This window comes from Rattus norvegicus, chromosome 4, assembly GCF_021556685.1.
Source record: "Rattus norvegicus strain SHRSP/BbbUtx chromosome 4, alternate assembly SHRSP_T2T, whole genome shotgun sequence".
NCBI classification, from domain to species: domain Eukaryota; kingdom Metazoa; phylum Chordata; class Mammalia; order Rodentia; family Muridae; genus Rattus; species Rattus norvegicus.
In genome coordinates this window covers 166882553-166909243 of record NC_141537.1, presented here as the reverse complement: position 1 = coordinate 166909243, position 26691 = coordinate 166882553, and the positions used below count along the sequence as shown (strand labels likewise).

The following is a 26691-nucleotide window of genomic DNA, read 5'->3' as shown; positions in this document are numbered from 1 at the left end:
TGTGAGTTTCCTAGTCGACTCTTTCCTGTTTCCCATTTAATGGCAGAACTCATCTCAGTTATGAAGATATTTGATGCTAAAGAGACTGTTGAGTGTTTGCAATCTCCATATGTCCTCTGAAGCCTGCAACAGAGTGCCTCAAAGAAGCATGCCTTTCTCTGGTGAAATTTAAGCATTTGGCTAGCACAACCTGTGACTGACAGTTGTTTGTTTCTACAGAGTGCCAGCTAAAGCCCCAGAGGCAGATGCTTAGGGCTTGCTCTTTGGTGCCCAGGAATAAGCTGCTTGAGATGAATAATTGGATGACACAGGCAGAGTAATTAACCATTAGAAATTAGACACAATGTGAAAACTGTACAACTCAATAATTGTACCAGATAACTCCTGGTGATTTTCACTGAAACTATCTAAAATATTTACTTCATACTAATCATAATATTTTTGTATCATAATATGCCTATCTTTAGAAACTAAAATAAAAAAAAAACAAAAGTGGCCAAGATACTGATATTGTCTGTTTATGTTTATTACTAAGAAATCTCTTCAAATATATAGGTTATATTTTAGAGAATTGCTTTAGAATCAGTTTGAAACCTTGTCATTTACAATATGGTTGAAGACATATCAATTTAATACACAGTTACACAGTTACAATATTACTAATACTATAAATTATTATAATTTTCAACAATAACTAATGTTATAAAGTTAAATAGATACAGTATACATAGTAAATTTAAATTGTAATATAATATATATTCTGAAATTTAATGTGATATTATGCTACCTGGATGATACATGTAAGGCATACTAAATGATACCAGGTATCTTTTCATTTCTCCCACAGTTCTGTCACTTACAGTTCTGAATTACAGAAAGGTTCCCTTTCTTTTTTTTTCTTTATTAACTTGAGTATTTCTTATTTACATTTCGATTGTTATTCCCTTTCTCAGTTTCCAGGTCAACATCCCCCTAGCCCCTCCACTCCCCTTCTATATGGGTGTTCCTTTCCCCATCCTCCCCACATTACTGCCCTCCCCCCAACAATCAGGTTCACTGGGGGTTCAGTCTTAGCAGGAACAAGGGCTTCCCCTTCCACTAGTGCTCTTACTAGGCTATTCATTGCTACCTATGAGATTGGAGCCCAGGGTCAGTCCATGTATAGTCTTTAGGTAGTGGCTTAGTCCCTGGAAGCTCAGGTTGCTTGGCATTGTTGTTCATAAGGGGTCTCGAGCCGCTTCAAGCTCTTCCAGTTCTTTCTCTGATTCCTTCAACGGAGGTCCCATTCTCAGTTCAGTAGTTTGCTGCTGGCATTTGCCTATGTATTTGCTGTATTCTAGCTGTGTCTCTCAGGGGAGATCTACATCCAGTTCCTGTCGGCCTGCACTTCTTTGCTTCACCCATCTTGTCTAATTGGGTGGCTGTATATGTATGGGCCATATGTGGGGCAGGCTCTGAATGGGTGTTCCTTCTGCCTCTGTTTTAATCTTTGCCACCCTATTCCCTCCCAAAGGTATTCTCGTTCCTCTTTTAAAGAAGGAGTGAAGCTTTCGCATTTTGGTCATCCTTCTTGAGTTTCATGTGTTCTGTGGATCTAGCACAATTCAAGCACACCATGTGTGATTTTCTGTGATTGGGTTAGCTCACTCGAGATGATATTTTCCAGTTCCAACCATTTGCCTATGAATTTCATAAAGTCATTGTTTTTGATAGCTGAGTAATATTCCATTGTCTAGATGTACCACATTTTCTGTATCCATTCCTCTGTTGAAGGGCATCTGAGTTCTTTCCAGCTTCTGGCTATTATAAAGAAGGCTGCTATGAACATAGTGAAGTATGTGTCCTTGTTATATGTTGGGGCATCTTTTGGGTATATGCCCAAGAGAGGTATAGCTGGTTCCTCAGGTAGTACAATGTCCAATTTTCTGAGAAACCTCCAGAGTGATTTCCAGAATGGTTGTACCAGTCTGCAATCCCACCAACAATGGAGGAATGTTCCTTTTTCTCCACATCCTCACCAGCATCTGCTGTCACCTGAGTTTTTGATCTAAGCCATTCTCACTGGTGTGAGGTGAAATCTCAGGGTTGTTTTGGTTTGCATTTCCCTTACGACTAAAGATGTTGAACATTTCTTTAGGTGTTTCTCAGCCATTCGGCATTCCTCAGCTGTGAATTCTTTGTTTAGCTCTGAACCCCATTTTTAATAGGGCTATTTGCCTCCCTGCGGTCTGACTACTTGAGTTCTTTGTATATTTTGGATATAAGCCCTCTATCTGTTGTAGGACTGGTAAAGATCTTTTCCCAATCTGTTGGTTGCCGTTTTATCCTAACCACAGTGTCCTTTGCCTTACAGAACCTTTGCAATTTTATGAGATCCCATTTGTTGACTCTTGATCTTAGAGCATAAGCCATTGGTGTTTTGTTAAGGAAATTTTATCCAGTGCTCATATGTTCAAGATGCTTCCCCACTTTTTCTTCTATTACTTTGAGTGTATCAGGTTTGATGTGGAGGTCCTTAATCCATTTGGACTTAAGCTTTGTACAGGTTGATAAGCATGGATCAATCTGCATTCTTCTACATGTTGACTTCCAGTTGAACCAGCACCATTTGCTGTCAATGCTATCTTTTTTCCATTTGATGGTTTTGGCTCCTTTGTCAAAATCAAGTGACCGTAGGTGTGTGGATTCATTTCTGGATCTTCAGTTCTATTCCATTGGTATCTGTCTTTCTCTGTACCAATACCATGCAGTTTTTATCAATATTGCTGTGTAATACTGCTTGAGTTCAGGGATAGTGATTCCCCCTGAAGTCCTTTTATTGTTGAGGATAGTTTTAGCTATCCTGGATTTTTTGTTATTCCAGATGAATTTGCAAATTGTTCTGTCTAACTCTTTGAAGAATTGGATTGGAATTTTGATGGGGATTGCATTGAATCTGTAGATCACTTTTGGTAGAATGGCCATTTTTACTATATTAATCTTGCCAATCCATGAGCATGGGAGATCTTTCCATCTTCTGAGGTCTTCTTCAATTTTTTTCTTCAGAGGCTTGAAGTTCTTATTGTACATATGTTTTACTTGATTGGTTAAATTCACACCGAGGTATTTTATATTATTTGGGACTATTATGAAGGGTGTCGTTTCCCTAATTTCTTTCTCGGCTTGTTCCTCTTTTGTGTAGAGGAAGGTTACTGATTTATTTGAGTTAATTTTATACCCAGCCACTTTGCTGAAGTTGTTCATCAGCTTTAGTAGTTCTCTGGTGGAACTTTTGGGAACACTTAAATATACTATCATATCATCTGCAAATAGTGATATTTTGACTTCTTCTTTTCCGATCTCTTTCCCCTTGATCTCCTTTTGTTGTCTGATTGCTTTGTGTAGAACTTCAAGAACTATATTGAATAAGTAGGGAGAGAGTGGGCAGCCTTGTTTAGTCCCTGATTTTAGTGGGATTGATTCAAGTTTCTCTCCATTTAGTTTAATGTTAGCAACTGGTTTGCTGAATATGGCTTTTAGTATGTTTAGGTATGGGCCTTGAATTCTTATTCTTTCCAGGACTTTTATCATGAAGGGGTGTTGAATTTTGTCAAATGCTTCCTCAGTATCTAATGAAATGTTCATGTGGTTTTGTCCTTTTAGTTTATTTATATAATCGATCACGTTGATGGTTTTCCATATGTTAAACCATCCCTGCATACCTGGGATGAAGCCTACTTGATCATGGTGGATGATTGTTTTGATGTGCTCTTGGATTCGGTTTGCCAGAATTTTATTGAGTATTTTTTCATTGATATTCCTAAGGGAAATTGGTCTGACGTTCTCTTTCTTTGTTGGGTCTTTGTGTGGTTTAGGTATAAGAGTAATTGTGGCTTCATAGAAGGAATTTGGTAGTGCTCCATCTGTTTCAATTTTGTGGAATAGTTTGGATAGTATTGGTATGAGGTCTTCTATGAAGGTCTGATGGAATTGTGCACTAAACCTGTCTTGACCTGGGCTCTTTTTGGTTGGGAGACCTCTAATGACTGCTTCCATTTCATTAGGAGTTATGGGGTTGTTTAAATGGTTTATCTGTTCCTGATTTAACTTCGGTACCTGGTATCTCTGTAGGAAATTGTCCATTTCCTGCAGATTTTCAAGTTTTGTTGAATATAGGCTTTTGTAGTAGGATCTGATGATTTTGTGAGTTTCCTCTGATTCTGTATTTATGTCTCCCTTTTCATTTCTGATTTTGTTAATTGAATGGAGCTTAATGCACAGATTTGTCACAGAATATTTTTAACTTAATGGATCAGTTTCGAAGAAAGGACTTCACTTATGATGAATACTTCTCACATGTTTCTGCATTGGGAAAATTATTTGAGCAATTTTATAAACTGTCAGAAATTATTTAATGAGATAGTGTGTAGTGTATACTTGGGGTCCTGAAGGGGGAAGATCTTGAATTCAAGCCCAGCTTTATCTGCATAGTGAGATTTTGTCTAAGAAACACATTCAAAAATTACCTAATGTATTAACTACCACTAGACACCTGAAGATATCATTTTAAATAACTTGTGAAACTGACATTGGTTTTGACATTTATGAGCTACTCACGGAAAATAACTTTAGATAATGAATATGTAGCTACTGAAGGGCTGGAGGACAGGACCGCAGAGGATGGATGGAAATAGCTGGGAAGTTTTCTGGTTGTTCTCATACCAAACTGATAGAAATTTTATCACAAGATGTGTTGTTTTCTTTATATAAGTTCATTGCACCCCAATGTTAACCAAATAGATACTGGATTGGATTGACACACAATAAAAGTAAAGGGGAATGGCAAATGAGTTGGCAATGGCTCTTCTAAAGTGTGAGTTTCCAGAACCCTTGATACTTTAACACTGGTGCAGGAGTTGAGAGGATTGTGTGCAAAGGCTTTCCTCACATTTCACACAGTGTTCGTTCCTCATTTTCAATGGAGCTCACTGTTAAGAACAACTTCCATAAGTCAGTATTTAAGCAGCTGTTAGACATGGAAGTAGAATGGTGTAGAAGCTGACAAGTAGTAATGCAGTACTGAACACAGGTCATGGTTATCGTATTTAAGGTGCATAGTGCAAGTTAAAAGCTTCTCAGAAAGTGAGCAGATCATCATGAGAACTACAATATGAGTATGAATATCTCTTTACATTCACTGGGCTTGTTTATGTGGTAGCTTATATGTATACACACACACACATTCTCAATCATGGTATTGCAATGTGTAAAATCAAAGCTTTTATATTCATTTCTGATGTGGTAGAAATATGTTCACTGATTTTTAATAGTATTTCTTTATCTAGTAGTGCCTTTAAAAGGCATCTGACTTACAGTGAAAAATGCTTTTATTAACTGCACTTGGAAGCAGAGGTAGGTGGATATTTGATTTCAAGTTCAGCCTGTTCTGCTGAGCAAATTTCAAGACAACCAGGGCTACAGAGAGAAACTCTGTCTTGAAAAACCACCAACAACAATAAAATGTAATATAAAATGAAGAAAAAGAAATACATAAAGGAATTAAATTTGATCATATCCATCCTATTCATTCCTGATCAAGTTTCCCCTGCACGTGCCCTAATATGTTCATCTGTAACCTATGTCTTTTTAACTGTCCGTAGGTGCATGATTGTAGGCTTTCCACTGGAGCAAGAAAACCCACCAGTGACGACAACCTCAATTAAGAATAAATCTCCTTTTTCCAGGAGCTGTCAACTAACATTTGACATTCATTAAAAACAGAGTGCCCTCCTCATCTATCTAGGATTTGGGATAACTTGGTCATGTGCAAGTTCCACATGGGTAACCACAGCTGGCAGGATATCTTTATCATCTCTAGAAGGCAGCATTTCACAGAGTTTTCTCTTTCTCTGGCTCTTATATTTTTTCTTCTTCTTCCCTGATGTTCCCTGAATTGTGGTAATGGTGTTTGAAGAGAGGGGATTTGTGAAATTGCCCTCTTTAGGGCTTAGTGCATATTCTCTTCTCATGAGCCCTTTGACTAATTCTAGAGTTCCATATGGCCTACTGCAAAAATATGCTTCTCTGACCAAGGCTGAGAGCAGCCCAGGTATAGGGCATAAACACTAATATGAAGAATGCAATTAGATCTCCCAAGCACTTAGTAAAGTGATGGTAGCAGGTTTTATCCTAGAGCTTGTGACCTTCCCATCATAGTCTATGTCACCAAATATGCCATTCCTCAAGTGGTAAATGCTCACCTACAGTAAGAAAGTATCTAGTTGTCCTGTAAGAATGGTAACATTGGGCACACCTTACCTAGAAGATCTATATGTTCGCAATCATGGTCCAGTATATCTTTTCTCTCCGCGTAACCTTCTAAAGACGTTCTGATCTTTCGAAAGCCAGTCCAGGAGAAAATTATTTCTGATTGGCTTGGGACAGATTTCTCTATGTCCTGACATCAAAGTGTGTGATGTCTTCAGAAATAGGTTGTTATCATGTAATTGTGGTTAGTAATAAGATAGTTAAGGAAATGTTAATAGCCTATACTGTTCTGTAGCTTCTGTATTCTCTTTGACCAATAATTCCTCTCGAATGTATCCAATGCCTTTCATTTGATTTTCATGGAATAAGTCGTGCTTTTTAGTGGCCTAACACTTTCTCAAAGTTATATTTGGATTTTTTAATTATCTTTTTTCATAGCACATGTTTTGATTAAATTTTCACCTAGAAAAAGCAGGAAAGTAATCTTCTTGCAACAGATCCAAAAGAAGAGAGCCACACAAGCATAATTCCACCTCTAACAACAAAAATAACAGAAAACAGCAATCACTATTCCTTAATGTCTCTTAACATCAATGGACTCAATTCCCCAATAGAAAGACACAGACTAACAGACCGAATACATAGAGGACCCAGCATTTTGCTGCATACACGAAACGCTCCTCAGTGACAACGACAGAAACTTTCAACCAAGTAGAAACCAAAAGGAACTATACAAAGAGTCAGCAAAACCAGGAGCTGGTTCTTTGAGACAATCAACAAGTTAGATAAACCCTTAGCCAAATAAGCCAGATGAGTTGGGAGTGGGTGGGAGTAGGAGCGTCGTTATAGAACTAGGGGAGGTGAGAGGGGCAATAGATGTGGGAAAAGGGGATAACATTTGAAATGTAAATACATAAAATATTCAATAAAAAATTTCTGCCTCATTTATTTTCTCAGATATTTTTTTACCTACATAGCCACTAAATCCATGTGCGTTGAACACCCTCTTCCCCAAATAAAACCAAAAAAAAAGTGAAATTCAAATCAATCAAAAAAAAAAAAACAAAACAAAACCAAAAACAGAGAAAAATAGTAAGACCAAACAACCCAGAACTACAAAAACAAAACGAAACAAAACAAAAACAAAAACCAAATTAAACAAAAACACCAACCAACAAAGCAAAGAAATAAAAATACCAGGTCGGTTCTGTCTTGAATTACAATGAGCTTTCTTTTCTTCCTTCTTTTTTTCCTTTTTTCCTTCTTTCCTTCTTTCTTCTTTCTTTCTTTCTTTCTTTCTTTCTTTCTTTCTTTCTTTCTTTGTTTCTTTCTTTGCATTTTTATTAGTTTTCTTTTTTATTTACATTTCAAATGTTATGCCCTTTCCTGCTTTCCCATCCATAAATTCCCTGTCTCATGCCCTGGCCCCTGCATCTATGAGGGTGTTCCCCCATCCACACACCCATCTCCTTCCTGCCTCCCTGCCCTGACATTCCCCTACACTGGGGCATCAAGCCTTGCCAAGAACAAGGGTTCCTCCTTCCACTGATACCCAACAAGGCCTCCCTCTGCTACATATGCAGCTAGAGCCATGGGTCTGCCCATGTGGTAGAAGCAGTGGACAGACAGGATGTGTTAAGGGGTTTGGGCAGGGGAACCAGGGAAGGGAAATAACATTTAAAATGTAAATAAATAAAATAACCAGTAAAAAATAAAGTTAAAAAAACTTGAAGAGTGTAAAGGAACACTTTACAATTGGAAACGTGAGTGCTTTAAAGGCTTTCTTAGTACATACTTAGCTGCAATTAGCATAATTCAAAAATTATGAGTAACTTTTAAAAATACATAAAAGAAAATTTCCAACCACCTACTTCAACAGGAGGTGCAGAAGAGCTTCAGTCTCTCTTTATTCTAGCAGTGTTTCTACTAGGATACTGGTTTTGCTCTCCCTACAGAAGTTTACATCTCAGTCTTCAAATATCAATGGATAATTGTTCTGCAGCATTTGGCACATTATGTTGCTTCTTTCCTTTTCTCTCAGAGTCAGCTTTCATTAAGCAATTTCCTGTTTTCGGTTTGGTCAAGAGGAGGGGCAGAAAATCATGAGGTTGAGTGTCACTCTGAGTAAATTTATTTCTGCCTTTCCTCTTGGAGCCTTTTATGGGGTACAGACCAGGAAAGTCAACTTGTACACCACAATTGGGGGATCAATTTCTTCAACCAGAATCATTTCAGAGCAACAATACAGGTAGATACCTGTTTTTATTGTTTTTCTACTGAATGATCAAATAAATTCTAGAGAATTTCCTATGGTATGACATGAGAGTTGGATTGATGGGAAAGCCCTATTGGTTGTGTAGATCAGGCTAACTCTGGCAGCATGTGAAAACTGTTATTCTGTACATCTTATTTTCTTTCAGAGTATGCTGGGACTTGTGTGCTAGGAAATTAAGATATAGGGAACTGTGGCATTCATTACTGTTTAACTTTGTCAAATGTTTATATATTATCCATCGGAGAGATGTCATAATAGGAGACAGATAACATGGGCCAGCGTGGAAAGGTAATCTTTTTAACACCCACGTGAAGGTGTAGTGAGGGAACTCACATTGTAAAACTGGATTACGGACACATGCATCTTGGCTCAGCCAGCACCACCCCAAGAGCAATAATAAAATGTAACAATTTTGAAAAAGAATGCTGTATTGGAGAGATTCTTTTTGGGTCAAGATATAAAGCAAAAGGAAAATCATATCAGAAAACTTCATGAATTAAAAAAAAGTACAGAAGAATGCTGCAACATGTCCAGCTTGCTGTTCATGTTATTTGCTGGCTTTCCTCTCAGGTATTAATGTAAGGGTGAGGTCAGTTACAAATATTTACGATCTACCATTATATTGATATCTACTATCAGATTGTATCATTCATGGGTATTAGCTCATATATGCTGCATAGTGACAAAATTTATTTTCATATATCTCCTTCTGCAATATTATGTACAATTATATTATATGTGACATGATTATGTTCATGGAATGATTTGAATTTAAAACTTCATATTGTGTTTTCTATGCCTTGGTATGATGCTCCCACACCCATCCGGTACTGCCCCCTTTCTACGTTCTTGGTTCCTTCAGTTAGAAAAGTTTACTAATAATATCTTGAAGACTTGAAGCTAGGAGCCTCAGGGAGAGAGAATATTAAATATTGTCTTTCTGTATTTGGATTATTCCATTCAGTATGAGCTTTTCCAGTTGAAATCATTTGCCCGGTCCAACCATGGAGAGGAATGTGTAGACTATGTTGGCAATGTTAAACAGCCAAATATTCCTTTGAAGGTAGTGTCTGGGAAACTCTAAGAGTCCTGGATAAATAAAAAGATTGAAAGAACATTTAATATTCATGTGTTTATCAAAATGTGTAAATAAATTTAAAGCAACCTTTTTTTATTTTTTTATTAACTTGAGTATTTCTTATGTACATTTCAAGTGTTATTCCCTTTCCCGGTTTCCAGGCAAACATCCCCCTCCCCCCTCCCCTTCCTTATGAGTATTCCCCTCCCAACCCTCCCCCCATTGCCGCCCTCCCCCCAACAGTCTAGTTCACTGGGGGTTCAGTCTTAGCAGGACCCAGGGCTTCCCCTTCCACTGGTTAAAGCAACCATTTTATTTATTCCTATTCACTATTTGTTATTTGAGTAGATTATTTACAAGTTTTTCAATGATTTCCAGTGGTTCCAATTTTTCCTAACCTTTTAATGTGCTGAATATTTTATACAAACACATTGTGTCAATATCACAATGACTTATTATTAAATTTGTATTTCTATTCACATTTCTTAAAATAATTGCTGTAAGCATTAGAAATATAAAGGAATTTAATATAAAATCTGAGCACGATTGTCCCCTGTAATAGAATTCGGGCTCAGTCCTTATCAGGGTGTGTAGATCATTAAGTGAGTTAGTAAAATTCCACCCTTTTCCAATCCTGTGTATCATCAGATCCAGGTATGCTCCTAAAGCTGGACTTTTAACATTTTCTTCAGAAATCACTCAAGGGCATATTTTAACAGAGAACATCTTCTATATGCTCCCAAGATGAGTGAGCAGGAGGTCACTTATTCAAGTGTGAGATTTTCTAAGTCTTCAGGGTTGCAGAACCAAGTGAAGCCTGAGGAGACTAAAGGGCCCAAAGAAGCTGGCCACAGAGGTAAGTGTATACGTGTCCAAATTCACATTTTAAACACACTTTAAACTTAAAAAATTAAAAATATCCTACTAGCTTCTATGCAAAACTATAATGTTCAATTTCATCTGGGCTAGGTTATGCACAAGTGTGGAAGGGAAGAAAAGAGTATTAGCTAGAGGGTAATCTGTACACAACTGTTCATAACTAACTTTCAAAAAAGCAATCAAGTTTTACAATTAAAAGAAAGAAAAAAGTATAACTCTACTTCTACTTTTTAGTTGTTAATCAGTTGCAAAGCAAACCAAATGGACAGAGTAGAATAATCGGAGTCTATATGAAAAAAAATTCTTGAGAATAAAGAAGTGAGAAACCATTAGGTTTTTTATTGCTTAGTTTAGTCAAGAAGAACTCTGAAACCCTTAAAACAAACTATAGAGTCTGAAAATAACACCAAATGCTCTAGAGAAAGAAAATCCTAAGTAAATGAATCTTATGCATTAGGAACAATACTTTCATTCTTTAAGCAACTGTTTTGACGTAAATATCCCTGACATTTAATGCAACATGGCAACAATAGTTGTCTATCAGAAGAGGAATTCTTCTCCTGAGAGTAAACTGGAAGAGGAAGGAAGAAGAGATGAAAGATTTAATGAGGTGGGAATGACTAAACCCTAGTACGAGTTCCTAAAAACATCAAATAATAATTTTGTTTACTAATGAAAATCAGAAATGTCACTTTTTTTTTCTCTTTTTTACTCTGCACACAATATTATATCTGTGCTCCAAGCTGAGATCTGTCCTTTTGTGATCTACTGGTAACCAGAGACACAAGTTTCAGATTCCAAATGCCTTAGATACACCTAAATGTTCAATATTATATAGAACAAAATCAAGTTTACAGGGAAAATAGTTGACTTATAGGCCCTTTCAAGAATGGGGATATATATATATATATATATATATATATATATATATATATATATATATCTCATATATAATACACACACAGACACACACAGAGACACACAGACACACACACACATATATATGTATATATACATATGTAAATATATATATATATATATATATATATATATATATATATATATATATAGTCCAGAGCAGCTGTGGTTCCCTACCAGTTCTCAAGAAAGTGCATCCCTCTATCCCTCTTTCTTCCTCTCCATCCTCAGTTATCTTTCTTGGTGGACTTTATGATCCAGTTTTGTATTTTGTACCTGGATTGTATCTACACCTCCTGTGCCTTCTGGAGGATGCACTTTTGTTCCTGTAGAACTGGGTGAGGGCACATGACTGTCATCCAGCTCCTTTAAGGTTGAGTTAGGAGGATTCACAATACAAGGATAAGGTTGACATAAGTTCAAAATACTGTCAAATTTCACACACACACACACATGATTTCTACAGGTAGTGCATTTTAGGTAGAAATTTGCAATTTTGAGAGCACACTTTCAGTCAGTTTGTATCATTGACTTTTGCAAAATTTCCCCTTGTTTCTGGGCTACACCAAATTAGTAATTAGTAATTAGTATTGAGATTTGCTTATTTCACGGTGATTTTCTTGTTTTGTTTTGTTTTTTTTTGTTTTTTTGTTTTTTGTTTTTGTTTTTGTTTTTTTTTTTGTTGATTGCAGAGTGTTATGTCCCCTGGCACCTGATTGTGATAGCTTTGGGAATCCTCTGTACACTTCTTCTGTTAACTGTTGCAGTGTTGGTGACAATCAGTGAGTAACTGAGATACATCTTGTTTGACCTTCTGCCTAAAGAATAGCTTTAGACATGAACCATGCAGCTGTACACTCTGTCCATTGTCCTGCCTAAAATTACTGGATGAGACAGAATCTCTGAACATTAGTACTTTTCTCCTGACACACTGTAGTGTCTGTTCTCTTTCATAACTAATCTGTTAGCTCTGGGGCTACTGGAAGGTGCCCTGTGCTGTCACGTTTTTGGTTATGTTCTTTCTGAGGACTTGGTGATAGCCTTTTTTCTGATCTCATGTGATTGTTAATCTTACATAAATATTTTATGAGTGACTGCTATGCAAAAATCGAAGTCCTTCTTTTCCTGTTTCTTCTATATACATTGCGGTTATGCTTAAGTCAAAACACTTCATTTGTACAGAGGTATTAAAGGTTAAAGTTTATTGGATTCCTCCACATTTACAGAGGAAATCACTTCCAGGCTGTGCTAAAACATAGCTATGTATGTGGATATATTGTGTTCCACATGCTCCAAAAAGAATTGTGGCATTTGTTAACATTTTTAGTTCATATTTTCATGATGTGTTAACTATTCAATGAATATTTTATTTAGGTTATTATCTATAAATTTGTGTTTCATAAATGAAGAGAATGGAAGTTACTTTCACCATAATTTTTTCAATTGTATTATTTACTTTACATCCAACTTACCTTAGAGAAAATTGATGTTATCGGTTTATATAGTGAAATAATTAAAGAGCTAATTTATAAATGTTAAAGTACAAATGAAAGTAATGATATGTATTGGCTGTCAACATGAAGCTTTTGTCTATTCTTACATTTTAATATGTACTCTTTATAAGAATTATTGATGTTATATCTGTGACTAATTTAGTTTTTCAGTATAGTCAAGAAAAACATGAACTGCAGGAAACTCTAAACCACCACCATAATTGCAGCGCCATGCAACGTGACATTGACTTAAAGGAAGAAATGCTGAGAAAAATATCTATAGACTGTAGTCCAGGCAATGATCTTCTGGAATCGTTCAACAGATCAAAGAACAGATGGTACAGCAAAACCAAGGCTGTCGTAAATTCCTCACAGCACAAAGGTATGTAGTGGGAGTGAGGAATGTGAATACAGAACTGCATTACTAGCCACTGTTTCTTCTCTGGAAGCTTTGAAGTCCAACCATCAGCTTAAGATGCTGGTGATCATGAGGCCCATATATATACAGCCACCAAACTAGATAAGATGTATGAAGCAAAAAAGTGCAGGCTGAAAGGAACCGGATGTAGATCTCTCCTGAGAGACACAGCCGGAATACAGCAAATACATAGGCGAATGCCAGCAGCAAACCACTGAACTGAGAATAGGACCCCCGTTGAGGGAATCAGAGAAAGGACTGAAAGACCTTGAAGGGGCTTGAGACCCCATATGAACAACAGTGCCAAACAACTAGAGCTTCCAGGGACTAAGCCACTACCCAAAGACTATTCATGGACTGACCCTGGGCTCCAAATTCATAGGTAGCAGTGAATAGCTTAGTAGGGGCACCAATGGAAGGGGAAGCCCTTGGTTCTGCCAAAGCTGGACCCCCATTGAATGGGATTGTTGGGGGGAGGGCGGTAATGCGGGGAGGATTGTGAGGAGAACACCCATATAGAAGGAGAGGGGGAGGGATTCCATGTTGACCTGGAAACCAGGAAAGGGAATAACAATAGAAATGTAAATAAGAAATACCCAATTTAATAAAGATGGAAAAACAAAAACAAAAACAAAAACAAAAAAACCCAAAACAACAAAAAAGATGCTGGTGATCTTTGGGTTAATCATTTGGGGAACCTTATGTCTGACACTGACTCTTACTGCTCCATGGAAATGAAGTTACAAACCAGTACCCCTGAAAATTTTGACTGTTTTGGTCTATGGGAAAACCTTTGTCTACAACTTTGTTGCTGACAGAACATGTAATTTTTTTAATAAGAGTGTATTTATCAACTATTTATGCTAAAATGAACTTAGAGCATTTACAAAGATAAAGTTTTAAAAATATTTGCATATGTGTGTGTTTGTGTGTGTTTGTGTGTGTTTGTGTGTGTTTATGTATATGTGTGTGCCTGTTTACATCTGACATTTTTTTGAGCAACCCTTTCTGTAGCAAACATGAGAGCTTCAACATGGTGTGCACGCAGTGCAGCTATGTCAGAGACAGTGAATGAAGTTAGAAAGATGAAAAGGTCAAACATCATAAGGAACCCTTCTTATCCTTCATCATGACTGGTCATCTTTAACTGACACAGTTTATCAATCATCATTAAATATTTTTTTCAGGATTTAGAGTTCACAAAGACCTCTTGCATATAATCTTGCCACATTGTGATAGTAAGATGTGACAATTCTCATTATGTATGGACTAATATATTTACAATTGCTACATTACAAAACATGTGACAGAAAAAAGTTCTAAAAATAAATTTGAAGTATTCCAAACCCATGGAAAATATTTTGTTTCATTACTTTAGAATGACTTCATTGTCTGAAAAGGGTAGCATAGTGATTTAATTATTATGAATATGTGGTTGTGGGAGGGGGATTATAACTTTCTGAACAATCCAGACATTCCAGAAAATTTCAGGCCACTATGAGTACCACAAGGCTATCTCTTCACAGAAAAATGAAGGTTGGAGAAAAAGTTTGTTAGTAAAGAATGGCCATTCTTAGCCCCTCACTAAACAAAATATTCATATCGAGGTGACCTTGTGACCAAAAGTATACACCTTTCAATATACTCAGATTGAAACATTTGGCATGTGGACATACCATTGAATGCATCAACATAATCTTGAGAATAGACTATGAACAACAAAACTTCCTTTATATGTCTTTTATTTTTCTTAAGGTAAGAGCATGTAGCACAGACCAGGGCACAATGCTAAGTGCACATTAATGTGTAGATCATTGTGGGGACAATACATTACTGCAGATCTAGAATTCTGCCATCAGTTTAGCTGTCTCTGAGTAGCACATGTTCATTTCTTCTTTTCTAGCCCCTGGTATCTTACAAGCTTCTGCTTCATAGAGTTGGGCTGCTTTAGAAACCTGATCTGCATGGAATCATAAGGTTGTTCCATCCTCAAGTTCATCCATGTCAACCATTTGGGTTTTAGTGTAAAAAATGATGTCATTCTCCAGTCAAGGGTGACTTGGAGCTCACTCTATACCTACAACTGGACTGGAATTCACTGCTTAGCCTTGGCTGGCCTTAAAATAGTTATGACCCTACTGCCTCTCTCTTTGGAGTGCTCAGGTTATAGGCATAAGTCATCATGCTGGGCTGATTCATTTCCCTTTAAAGGATGAGTTGTATACTTTTGTGTGCTCATGCTACATTTTCTCTACTGATTCATCCATGATCAACACATAACATATATTTTTTTGTATCTCTATGGTTACAAACAATGTCATATAGAACATGGGTGTGCAAGGGTCTCTGGGCATTTTAGAATCTCAATTTAGGAGATCAGTGGGATTTTACTCCCCCCCACAGTCTTAATAAATACATTGATCTGTCAATAGAATACCAGAAACTAATAAGTTTAACCATTTATCTTCTCTGTTGTAGGCAGTGAAATTGAAACATACTGGTTCTGCTATGGTATAAAATGTTATTATGTCATCAAGGATGGAAAATCATGGGATGAATGTAAACAGACCTGCCAGAATTCCAGTTTATTCCTCCTGAAGATAGATGATGAGGACGAACGGGTACTGTAGACACTTGCCCCTTTACTCTCTTAGAATCTGTATCTAGCCATGAGTTACTCAATCCAGATTTGTTCTTAATTGTATATGGTTTACCTGTAACACGTTCAAAACTGTGGGATCCAGGTCTGTTAAGAGGAGCCTCATTACTACAGAGACACTTGTATCTTTCAGTCTTATCCCTTTCTCATAAGTTTACAAGAGAATATCTCAGAAAGCATATCTTTCGCTGATGAATTTTAACTCTTTGTTATGGTACATCCTGTGGCTGACAGTTTTTTATTTGCTAAGAGTGCCAAATAAACCCCCACTTTCTTGAGTTTGCTCTTTGGAATGTGGAAGTGAGGATGCCTAAGATGAGTAATCGGATGACAACAGGGAACGTAGCTGAGCTCTGGGCCTGTCTGTAAAATGAGATGATGTGACGAATGTGGAATTAAATGGCTGACCAGTTAGCTCCATGGAGATTTTCACTGAAATTGTCCATATCTTTACAGCATAGTATTCTTATGTTTCGACAAAAAACATATCCATTTTAAAAATCACTATTTAAAAGAAAAAATGGTTTTTGAGGTCCTGACATTCATGTTTATATTATTAATCATCAAATCTCTTCAAATATTAAGAGTATACTTTTTAAGAGGAATGATTTCATAATCACTTTGATTCCTTGGTATTCATAACATGGTACAATATTTATACAATAATTTAATATATGGGTAAACAACAACATAAGATTTTTTTAAATTTTCTTATTTTTTCCATCTTTATTAAATTGGGTATTTCTTATTTACATTTCAAATATTATTCCCTTTCCTGGTTATAAAAAGATTTTAATGTCAAGAAATACACTAATTTCCACTTGATACAGTAACCATAACCAATTTTCAATGTCTATTATTATTATTATTATTATTATTATTATTATTATTATTAGTTGTAGTAGTAGTACTGGTAGTAATAGTAGTAGTAGTATTTTACTTATTAATTTCTCACTGACTCCCTCCTGGTCACTTCCTCCCATAATCTATATCCCATTTCTCTTTCTCCTCTGATAGGGTGGTGGGCACCAAGGTTTCCTAGTACCCTGGCACATCAATTGTCCATGACGCTAGCTGCATCTTTTACCACTGAGTTAGAACAAGGCACAGCCCAGTTAGAAGAACATAAGCCATGTACAGGCTTCAGTTTTTGAGATTGCCCCATCCCAGTTGTTCTGGACCCTTATGAAAAACCACACTTCATTTGTGCATGGAAGCCTAGGTTCAGCCCCCTGTATTTTCTTTGTTTTGTGGTTCTGATTCTGAATGCCACAGCGGTCCAGGTTACTGTCTTTCTGTGGAATTCCTGTTCCCTTCAAAGCCCACCATCTTTTCAAATATTCTTCTGTAAGTCCCCAAGATCTATCCACCGTTAGGCTATGGGCATCTGTGTATGTATGATTCAGCTGCTAGAGGGATCCTCACAGATTACACACAGAATCATGTCTGCAAGGATAGCAGAGTATCACTAATGGTGTCAGAGATTGATGCTTTTCCATGTGATGTATCTCAAGTTGAGCCAGTTATTGGTTGGCTGTTTCCGCAGTCTTTGTTCGATCCCCAAACACTGCATTTCTTGTAGACAGTGTAAATTTTGGGTCAAAAGTCTGAGGGTATGTTGCTGTGCCTATCATTCCCCGGGGTTTTTTTTGAACATAGTATGCAGACTCCCTAGGCTGCATTTAGTCACAGTTAAGGATAACCCTGTTGATTCTTGTTTGCTTCCCATATCACTGGATTCCATCTTTTCATGGAGATGTCCCCTACACTGCCCCCATCAGTTGCAGATTTCCATTCATTATCATTGCCATCAGGCATTCCCTTCCTCCCCTTCTCATACCCAATATAGAACCCACATTTGTTCATCATCCCATCTTCCATGCAGTTCTCCCTCTCTCAGCCTTTTGACCATTTAATTTCTGCTTTTAAGTGAGATTTATGCATCCTTGCTTGCACCTTCTTGCTGTCCATCCACTTGCGTGTATGGAGTGTATAGCATGGGCATCCAAATTTTATAGTTAATGTTCACTTATAAGTGAATACATACCATGTAAACCCTTTTGGGACTTGCTTATCTTACACAGGATGAAATTATCACGTTCTATTCATTTTCTCCTGCAAAATTCATGATGCCTTTGTTTTTTCAGAGAGGAATAGTATTCCATTGTAAAAATGTACCACATTATTTATTCATTCTTCAGTTGAGGGACATCTAAGTTGTTTCCACTTTTTGGCTATTAAAATCAAACTGCTTTGAACATATCTGAGCAAGTGTCTCTTTTGAGGGAAGGTGGAACATCTTTTGGGTATATGCCCAGGAGTTGTATAGAGAGTTTTCTACGAAACAAACAAATTGATTTCTAAAGTATTTGTAAAATGTGCACTCCTACTAGCAATGGAGGAATGTTCCCTTTTCTCCACATTCTTGGAGCATGTGCTATCCCTTCAGTTTTTAATCTTAGCCAGTCTTTTTGGTATAAGATGGGATCTCAGATTTGTTCTGATCTGCATTTCCCTGATGGCTAAGGACTTTGAACTTTTACTAGTATATTTGTTTGCCATTCATGCTTTCTCTGTTGAGATTTCTTGTGTTTAGCTCAGGCATAGAAGTTGTAATAGAAGAAACTGATTTGTCTGTGAAACAAAATGCCAACTCTAAAATATTCTTGCCTTAATTGTGAGTTCAAGGAAAGGGCTTAGGTACATAGTAGAGACTTGGTCTAAGAAACACAGTCCTAAATCCCAGATCTCAGGACACCTGAAATGTTTATATAAAAAAGTGATTGAGGTGACATAGTATTGATATAAATCTGCTACTAGTAGTAAGTCACTAAAGAAATGTAGGACTGACCATTGGGAAGACATCAGAGAATGTCATAGAAATGCAGGGAACTTTTCGTGCTTGTTCTGTCATCTAACTGACAGAAATTTCATCATAAGGTGTGTTCTTTCCTTTATAGAAGTTCCTTCAGCAACAGCTTATTCCAGACAATTACTGGATTGGATTTTCATATGATAAAGAAAAAAAGGAATGGGCATGGATTGAAAATGGACCATCTAAACTGTGAGTTTCTGAACACTTCAGACTCTTCCCACTGGTGTGGGAATTGGGAGGAATGTGTGCAAAGGCTTTTCTCTCCTTTTACATGACTTTACTAATTTTCTATGAGCTCATGGGTAAAGAAAATTTGCACAAGGAAGTCTCTGAGCAGATTTTAAAAAGGGAATCTGTATGGTCAAGGAACTGAGCAAAATTGAGTTAATACTGCATACATCTCAGAATTGTGTCTTCTACGTTGCAAAGGGCACTAGAAAGTCAACAATTTGAGATGGTGTGAAGTGAATCAATGATCTTGACAGATAAAATGTGTGTGAGTGTCTGAGACATTCATGTGACTTTTTTATTGATGATAGCTTATAAAATTGGTGGTTATTTATAAATATAAGAACAAGTTTATATACAGCTAAACCTTCCATTTCAATGTATTGTGGAAATCTCAAATTCTTTTGCTAATTTTTAATCTAATAGAAAACTGTTCACTGATTATCTTTATTAACTATATTTTTCTGAATTATTTCATATACATAAAATTTGTATGATCATATCACCCTATACTACTATTAAAAGCTCTTTACATGTGTTGTGCTAACTCTTTGTAAAGTAATGTTCATAGGTATGTGTTTGTAGTTTATTCACTGGAAAAAGGAAACTCACAGTGGCCACACCCTCAGTAAAGAATTGAATATCCCATATAAAGAAAAAAAAACTAGAATGTAAATGTGTATACTCTCAGGATTTGCATTTTTATACTAATTAGCTTTTGTCTAGGTGAGCTTTCCCCCATTGTACTAGATTTGTAGTTGCAGTAGGCTTCAGCTATGAAAATTATATGAAAGGAAGTTAGGGGTGCTACAAAACTTTGTTGCAAATAATGGTACCAGATTTGTAATTGCAATTGGCTTTATCTATAAAAATTATATAAAAGGAAATTAGGGGTGTTGCAGTGACAAAGACAGACACTGTCTCAGAGTAAAGCTGGAAAACAATTTTTTAAGCAAATTGTTCCAAGAAAAAAGCTGGAGTAGCCATTCTAATATCGAATAAAATCGACTTTAAACCAAAAATTATCAAAAAAGACCATGATTGACATATGACAATCATCAATGGAAAAATCCAGCAAGATGAACTCATAATCCTGAATATCTATGCTCGAAATGCAAGGGCACCTACATTGATGTAAGGAAACATACTAAAGCTCAAACACATTGCACATCACACAATAACAGTGGGAGACTACAACACACCACTCGCAACAATGGACAAATGAGGTAAATATAAAATAAACAGAGACACAGTGAAACTAACAGAAGTTATGAAGCAAATGATTTAACAGATGTCTATAGACAATTTCATTCTAAAACAAAAGAATATACCTTTTTCTCAGCACCTCATGGTACCTTCTCTCAAATTGACCATATAGGCAGTCTCTAAAGAGGCTTCAACAGATATACGAAGATTGCAATAATTCCATGCATTCTATCACATCACCATTGTCTAATGCAGGTCTTCAATAACAACAAAAATGACAGAAAGGCCACATACATATGTAACTTAACTATGCTCTACTCACTGAAATATTTGTCAAGAGAGAAAGAAAGAAAGAAATTAAAGACTTTTGAGTTTAATGAAAATGAAGGCACAACATATACAAACTTATGGGACACAAGGAAAGCAGTGCTAAGAGGAAACTCATAGCCCAGAGTGGCACCAAAAAGAAACTGGAGAGAGCATATACTAACACCTTGACAGCACACCTAAAAGTTCTAGAACAAAAAGAAACAAATGCACCCAATAGGAGTAGACTGAAGGAAATAATCAAACTCAGGGCAGAAATCAACTAAGTAGACACAAACGAACTTCACAAAAATCAAGAAAACCTGAATCAGATTCTTTGAGAAAATCAACCAAATATATAAATCCTTAGCCAAATTAACCAGAGGGAACAGAGTATCCAATTAACACTATCAGAAATGAAAATGAAGACAGAAAACAGAATCTGAGTAAATTAAAAAAAATATCAGTTCCTACTGAAAAGCCTATACTCAACAAAACCTGAAAATCTGGATGAAATGGACAGTTTTCTAGACAGATATAAGGTACTAAAATTAAATCAATATCAGATACATCATCTAAACTGTTCAACAACTCCTAAAGAAATATAAGCAATAATTAAAATCTTTCAACCAAAAACAATGCCCAGGGCCAAATGGGTTTAGTACAGAATTCTATCAGAACTTCATAGAAAACCAAATACCAATACTGTCCAAATTATTTCACCTAACAGAAACTAAAGGACCTCTACCCAATTCCTTCTATAAAGTCACAATTATGCTTATTTCTAAATGACACAAAGACCCAACAAACAAAGAGTTATAGAAGAATTTCCCTTATGAATATCAATGAAAAAATAAACCTCAGTAAAGTACTCACAAACCAAATCACAGGACACATCAAAATGATCATCGATTATGGTCAAGTACATTTCATCCCATGGATGCAGGGATGTTTCAATATATTGCAATCAATCAACTAATTCCTGTGTATAATAAACTTATAGAAAAAACCCCATGATAATCTCATTAGATGCTGAGAAAGCATTTGACAAAATTCAATACCCCTTTATGTTAAAAATCTTGGAAAGATCAGGAATTCAGGGCCCATATCTAAACATAGTAAAAGCAATATACAGCAAACCATTAGCCACCATTAAGCTAAATGTAGAGAAACTTGAAGCAATCCCACTAAAATCAGTGACTAGACCAGGTTGCCCACTCTCTCCCTAACTATTCAATATAGTATTTCAAGACCTAGGCAGAACAATCAGACAACAATCAAAGGAGGTCAAACGCATAAAACTTGGAAAGGCAGAAGTCAACATATCAGTATGTGCTGTTGTCATGATAGTATACTAAAGTGAACCCATAAATTCCCCCAGATAACTACTAATCCTGATAAACAACTTCAGAAAAGCTCCTGGATATAAAATTAACTCAAACAAATCAGTAGCCTTCCTTTATTCAAAGGATAGACAAGTTGAGTAAGAAATATGGGAAACGATATCCTTCACAACAGTCACAGATAAATAAAATAACTTGCGTGATTCTAACCAAGCAAGTATGACAAGTCGCTGAAGAAAGAAATTGAAGAAGTTTCAGAAGATGGAAAGACATGCTATGCTCATGGATTGGCAGGATTAATATTGTAAAAATGGCAACCATGCACAATGCAGTCTACGGATTCAATGCAATCCCCATCAAAATTCCAACTTAATTCTTCATAGAGTTAGAAAGAGCAATTTGCAAATTCATTTGAAATAACGGAAACCCAGAATAGCTAAAACTATTCTCAACAATAAAAGAACTTCCCTTTGTTGTTAGAACAATAAAACCCTGACGTCAAGCTGTATTACAGAGCAATAATGATAAAAACTCTATGATATTGGTACAGAGACAGGCAGGTACATCAGTGGAATAGATCTGAAGATCCAGAAATGCACCCACACATCGATGGTCATTTGATCCTTGTCAAAGGAGCTAAAACCACCCAGTTAAAAAAATAGCATCTTCAACACATGGTTCTGGTTCAACTAGAGGTCATCTTGTAGAAGAATGCCAAAAATACCATTATTATCACCCTGTGTAAAGCTTAAGTCCAAGTGAATCAAGGACCTCCACATGAAACCAGATATAGTGAACCTAATAAAAGAAAAATTGGGTAAGAGTCTTGAACATGTAGACACTGAAGAAAATTACCTGAATAAAATTTCAATGGCTGATTTTCCAAGATCAAGAATGGACAAATGGGATCTCATAAACCTGCAAAGCTTCTGTAGTGCATATGACACTGTCATTAGAACAAAGCAACAACCAACAGATTGGGAAACAATATTTACCAATCATACATCTGATAGAGGTCTAACATATAACATATATAAAGAACTCAAGAAGTTAGACTCCAGAGAATCAAATAAACCTATTAAAAATGGGTACATATCTAAACAGTGCATTCTCGGATGAAGAATATCGAATGCCTGAGAATTACCTAAAGAAATGTTCAGCATACTTAGTCATCAGGCAAATGCAAGTGAGTGAGAACAACCCTGAGATTCCACCTCACAGCAATCACAATAGCTAAGATCAAAAATTCAGTGACAGTAGATACTACAGTGGATGTAGTGAAAGAAGAACAATCCTCCGTTGATGGTGGGACTGCAATGTGGTACGACCACTCTGGAAAGCAGTCTGGCCTTAGACAATTGGACATAGTACTAACTGAGAACCAAGGTATACCACTCCTGGGCATATATTGAAGCATATATTGAAGAGGTGCTCCAACATATGACAAGGACACATGCTCCACTTTGTTCACTGCAGCCTTGTTAATGCTAGCCAGAAACTGGAAAGAACCCAGATGCACCCTCAACAGTCGAATGAATACAGAAAATGGGGTATATTTTCCCTATTGGGTACTATTCAGCTATTGAAATAATGATTTTATGAAATTTATAGTCCAATGGATTGAACTAGAAAATGTAATCCTGAGTGAGTCAACCCAATTACAAAATGATACACATGGTGTATACTCACTTGTAAGTGTATATTAGCCCAATATCACTGATTACACAAGATATAATCCTCTGACCACATGAAGGTCAAGAAGAAGGACAAGCAAAGTGTGGATGCTTCAGTCCTTCTTTGAAGGGGAAACAAATATACTCAGATGAAGAAATACTGAGACAAAGTTGGGAGCAGAGACTGAAGGAAAGGCCATCTAGAGACTGCCCCACTTGGGAATCCAGCCCATTTACAGCTCCCAAACCCAGACACTATTGCTGATGCCAAGAAGTACATACTGACAGGAAGCTGTCTTCTGGGATGCTTGACATGACAAATACTTGCAGAGCATGACAAATACTTGCAGCCAACTACTGCACTGAGAGGAAGGTCCCCAATGGAGGAGTTAGAGAAAGGATTGCAGGAGCTGAAGGGGTTTTCAACTCCACAAGAACAATAATACCAGGCACCCTGAGCTCCCAGCAATAAACCACTATTCAAATTGTACACATGGGCAGACCCATGGCTCAACCTGCATATGTAGCAGAGGATGGCCTTGTTGTGCACTAATGGCAGGAGAACCCCTTGGTTCTGCCAGGCTTGGACCACTCAGTTTTTTGGGGTGTCAGGGCACGGAGGTGGGAAGTGTTGGGTGAATGTGTAGGGGAACACCCTCGTAAAACAAGGGGGAGGCTGGATGGGATAGGGTGTTTATGGATGGTAAATCGGCAAATGGGATAACATTTGAAATATAAATAAAAATATCCAATAAAAATGCTCCAGCAACATATGATGCACACAGGTAATTTTTTGCACCAATTATACTCTAGGCAGTCTGCTAGGTGTTTTATATTCACCAGTTCAATGCTTTGAACTATTGATTTGGAACTCGATTCCTTGGCTGAATTGGTTTTACATTTTAAGTGTCAGAAAAACTGAAGTATCTTTAAGTTGCAGGCTTTGACTCTTTAACTTGTTCATTGTATTTCTTTAAAATAATTCTTCTAACTTGAGTGTCAGGTGTTACATGCTTTTATTCTCAGCGCTGGGGCATAGTTTTTAGTGAGCAGAGGCCAGATCATCTCTGCGTTTGTGGCTAGCCTGGTCTCCAGAGCTAGTTTCAGTACTGTCAGGGCTGCACAGAAAAACTGTTTCAGAAACCCAAAGCTACAAGAAAAAATAGTTCTAAAAGAAACAGTTTGAAAAGCAAAAGCTTGAGGAGACTGTAAATTTACCAGAAAGTTGCTAAGTCCCCATAAGGACTAGCATTGTGCTAAGCATTGTGGGCAAATCTATTCAGTTTATTATCTCTGTCTGTATTTCCCTTTGTGATTTTTTCTCCTGAATGTCTCATCCTCCTTTGTTAAGATTAGATTCTGCTAGTTCTGTCTACTTTACCACATAAGTCTTCCCTTTCTCCTTACAACACGAGCATGTAAGACAATGTTTGTATGTCACAATCTGTTTTTACTTTTATCCCAGCACTTTTAAACACAAGATAACAATGGGAGAGGAGAGTCAGCATAAAATAATACCTTGGCAATACTGAAAATTAGTTTTCCTGCTGACCAAAAATTGCAAATGTGAAAATAGATTGGGATATTGTTGTAACAAAGGGACAATGTTTTTTAATGAGCTTAAACAAAAGAACATATTTTAGTAATGAACTTAGGATTAGTTACATATTATATCTACTTTGGCATGTAGAATTTTTAAAATCAAAACATTTCAGTGAATGTTCTGAACTAAACAGTTGCCCCTTGTTGTTTTTTGTTCCTTAGTGCCTCAAACACAATGAAATTCAATAAAAAGCTTGGAGGATGTGTATTCTTATCTAAAACAAGACTAGACCATACAGACTGTATAAATTTATACAGCTGTATTTGTGGGAAGAAATTGAATAAATTCCCTGATTTACTCTCCAATTAGTGTTAAAGGTAAAACTGAAATATCCTGTTTCTTACTTATTTTCTGTAATAATTCATAACTCCTTAGAAATAAGTGTTTTGTTCATACAACTTCATTTGCAGTGAAAACAAAGAGACAATCTGGAAGATTGGTGAATGTTCTGGAATCTGGAATCTGACTTGACAGAGCAGAGGACATCTACCTTCCTGGTGGATACAAGATAGATCTTTGGACAGGCTTTCCCCCAAAGCCTGGATGAATGTTTTATTTGTTTTCAAAATTTCCATAGAACTAAATGAATAACCCTAATAAACAGCCTGAGTATTTTATTATGAGTAGAATAACTCATCTTAATTAAAAGCATAATTAAGAACTAGCATACAGCCTTTACCCTTCTTTCTTCCCTGCTTGCTGAGTCCTCTGGAGCAACTTGAGGCACTCTGGATATCAGCGGGACCTCCATTTTCCACATATCAGTCTTCCCAATTTCATCAGACCTGTGGCTCCTGAACAAACCTGCAGATCCCAAACCATCAGACCCAAGGATACCCATTAGAAGCCTGCCACACCAGGAACATTTTTTGCAGAAGGACTAGAAACAACAAAGAGAGAGGAATATAAGCAATAAAAGAATCATAAAGTTAGGGAATCCTGGGTTTCGGAAACCTAAAGAAGAGAACAGGAATGACAGATAAAAGTATCAGCAACACAGTGTAGGAGATTAATGAAAGAATCTTAGGTGTAGAGAGTACAAGAGAAAATATTAATACATTAATTAAAAAAAGTGAACTCTAAAAATTTCCTGATACAAAACATCCAGGAAAACTAGACTGTCATTGAAAGAACTAAGCCAAGAATAGTAGAAATAGAAGGAAGTTAAGAGAATAATAGAAATAGAAGTTAAGAGCTCTACATTCCAGAAAGTATTTTCAACAAGTCATAGAAAAATAATTCCCAACCTAAAGAAATAGATACATATAAACATACAAATGCCTATAGAACATCACTTAGACTTGACCAGAAAAATAATCCTCTTCCCACACAATAATCATAACACAAATCTCCATAACAAAGAAAGAGTATTAAAAGAAACAATGTGGAACGGACAGATAACATACAAAGCGTATCTATCAGAATTACAATGGCCTTCTGATCAAAGACACTGAAATCTAAAAGAGCCTGGACACATATGTTGCAACCCCT

At 36.6% G+C, this 26691-nt stretch overlaps 1 protein-coding gene across 4 annotated transcripts; it reads left to right on the top strand.

The window, feature by feature from the left end:
• Positions 1 to 8358: 8358 nt before the first annotated feature.
• Positions 8359 to 25865, top strand: Klra5 (killer cell lectin-like receptor, subfamily A, member 5). 4 transcript variants are annotated; one of them, XM_087657036.1, is made up of 8 exons: positions 8359 to 8494; positions 10319 to 10455; positions 12089 to 12178; positions 13053 to 13271; positions 15786 to 15928; positions 18927 to 19030; positions 25362 to 25517; positions 25611 to 25800. In XM_087657036.1, the coding sequence occupies exons 2-7, from the start codon at positions 10344 to 10346 to the stop codon at positions 25507 to 25509; spliced, it is 816 nt and encodes a 271-aa protein (XP_087513162.1). In that variant the 5' UTR covers positions 8359 to 8494; positions 10319 to 10343; the 3' UTR covers positions 25510 to 25517; positions 25611 to 25800. The 4 variants fall into 4 exon arrangements, with proteins under 4 accessions (XP_087513162.1, NP_942041.3, XP_087513163.1 ...); NM_198746.4 differs by having other exon boundaries at positions 8394 to 8494; positions 10292 to 10455; positions 25611 to 25865; XM_087657037.1 differs by having other exon boundaries at positions 8406 to 8494; positions 10344 to 10455.
• The last annotated feature ends 826 nt before the right edge of the window (positions 25866 to 26691 follow it).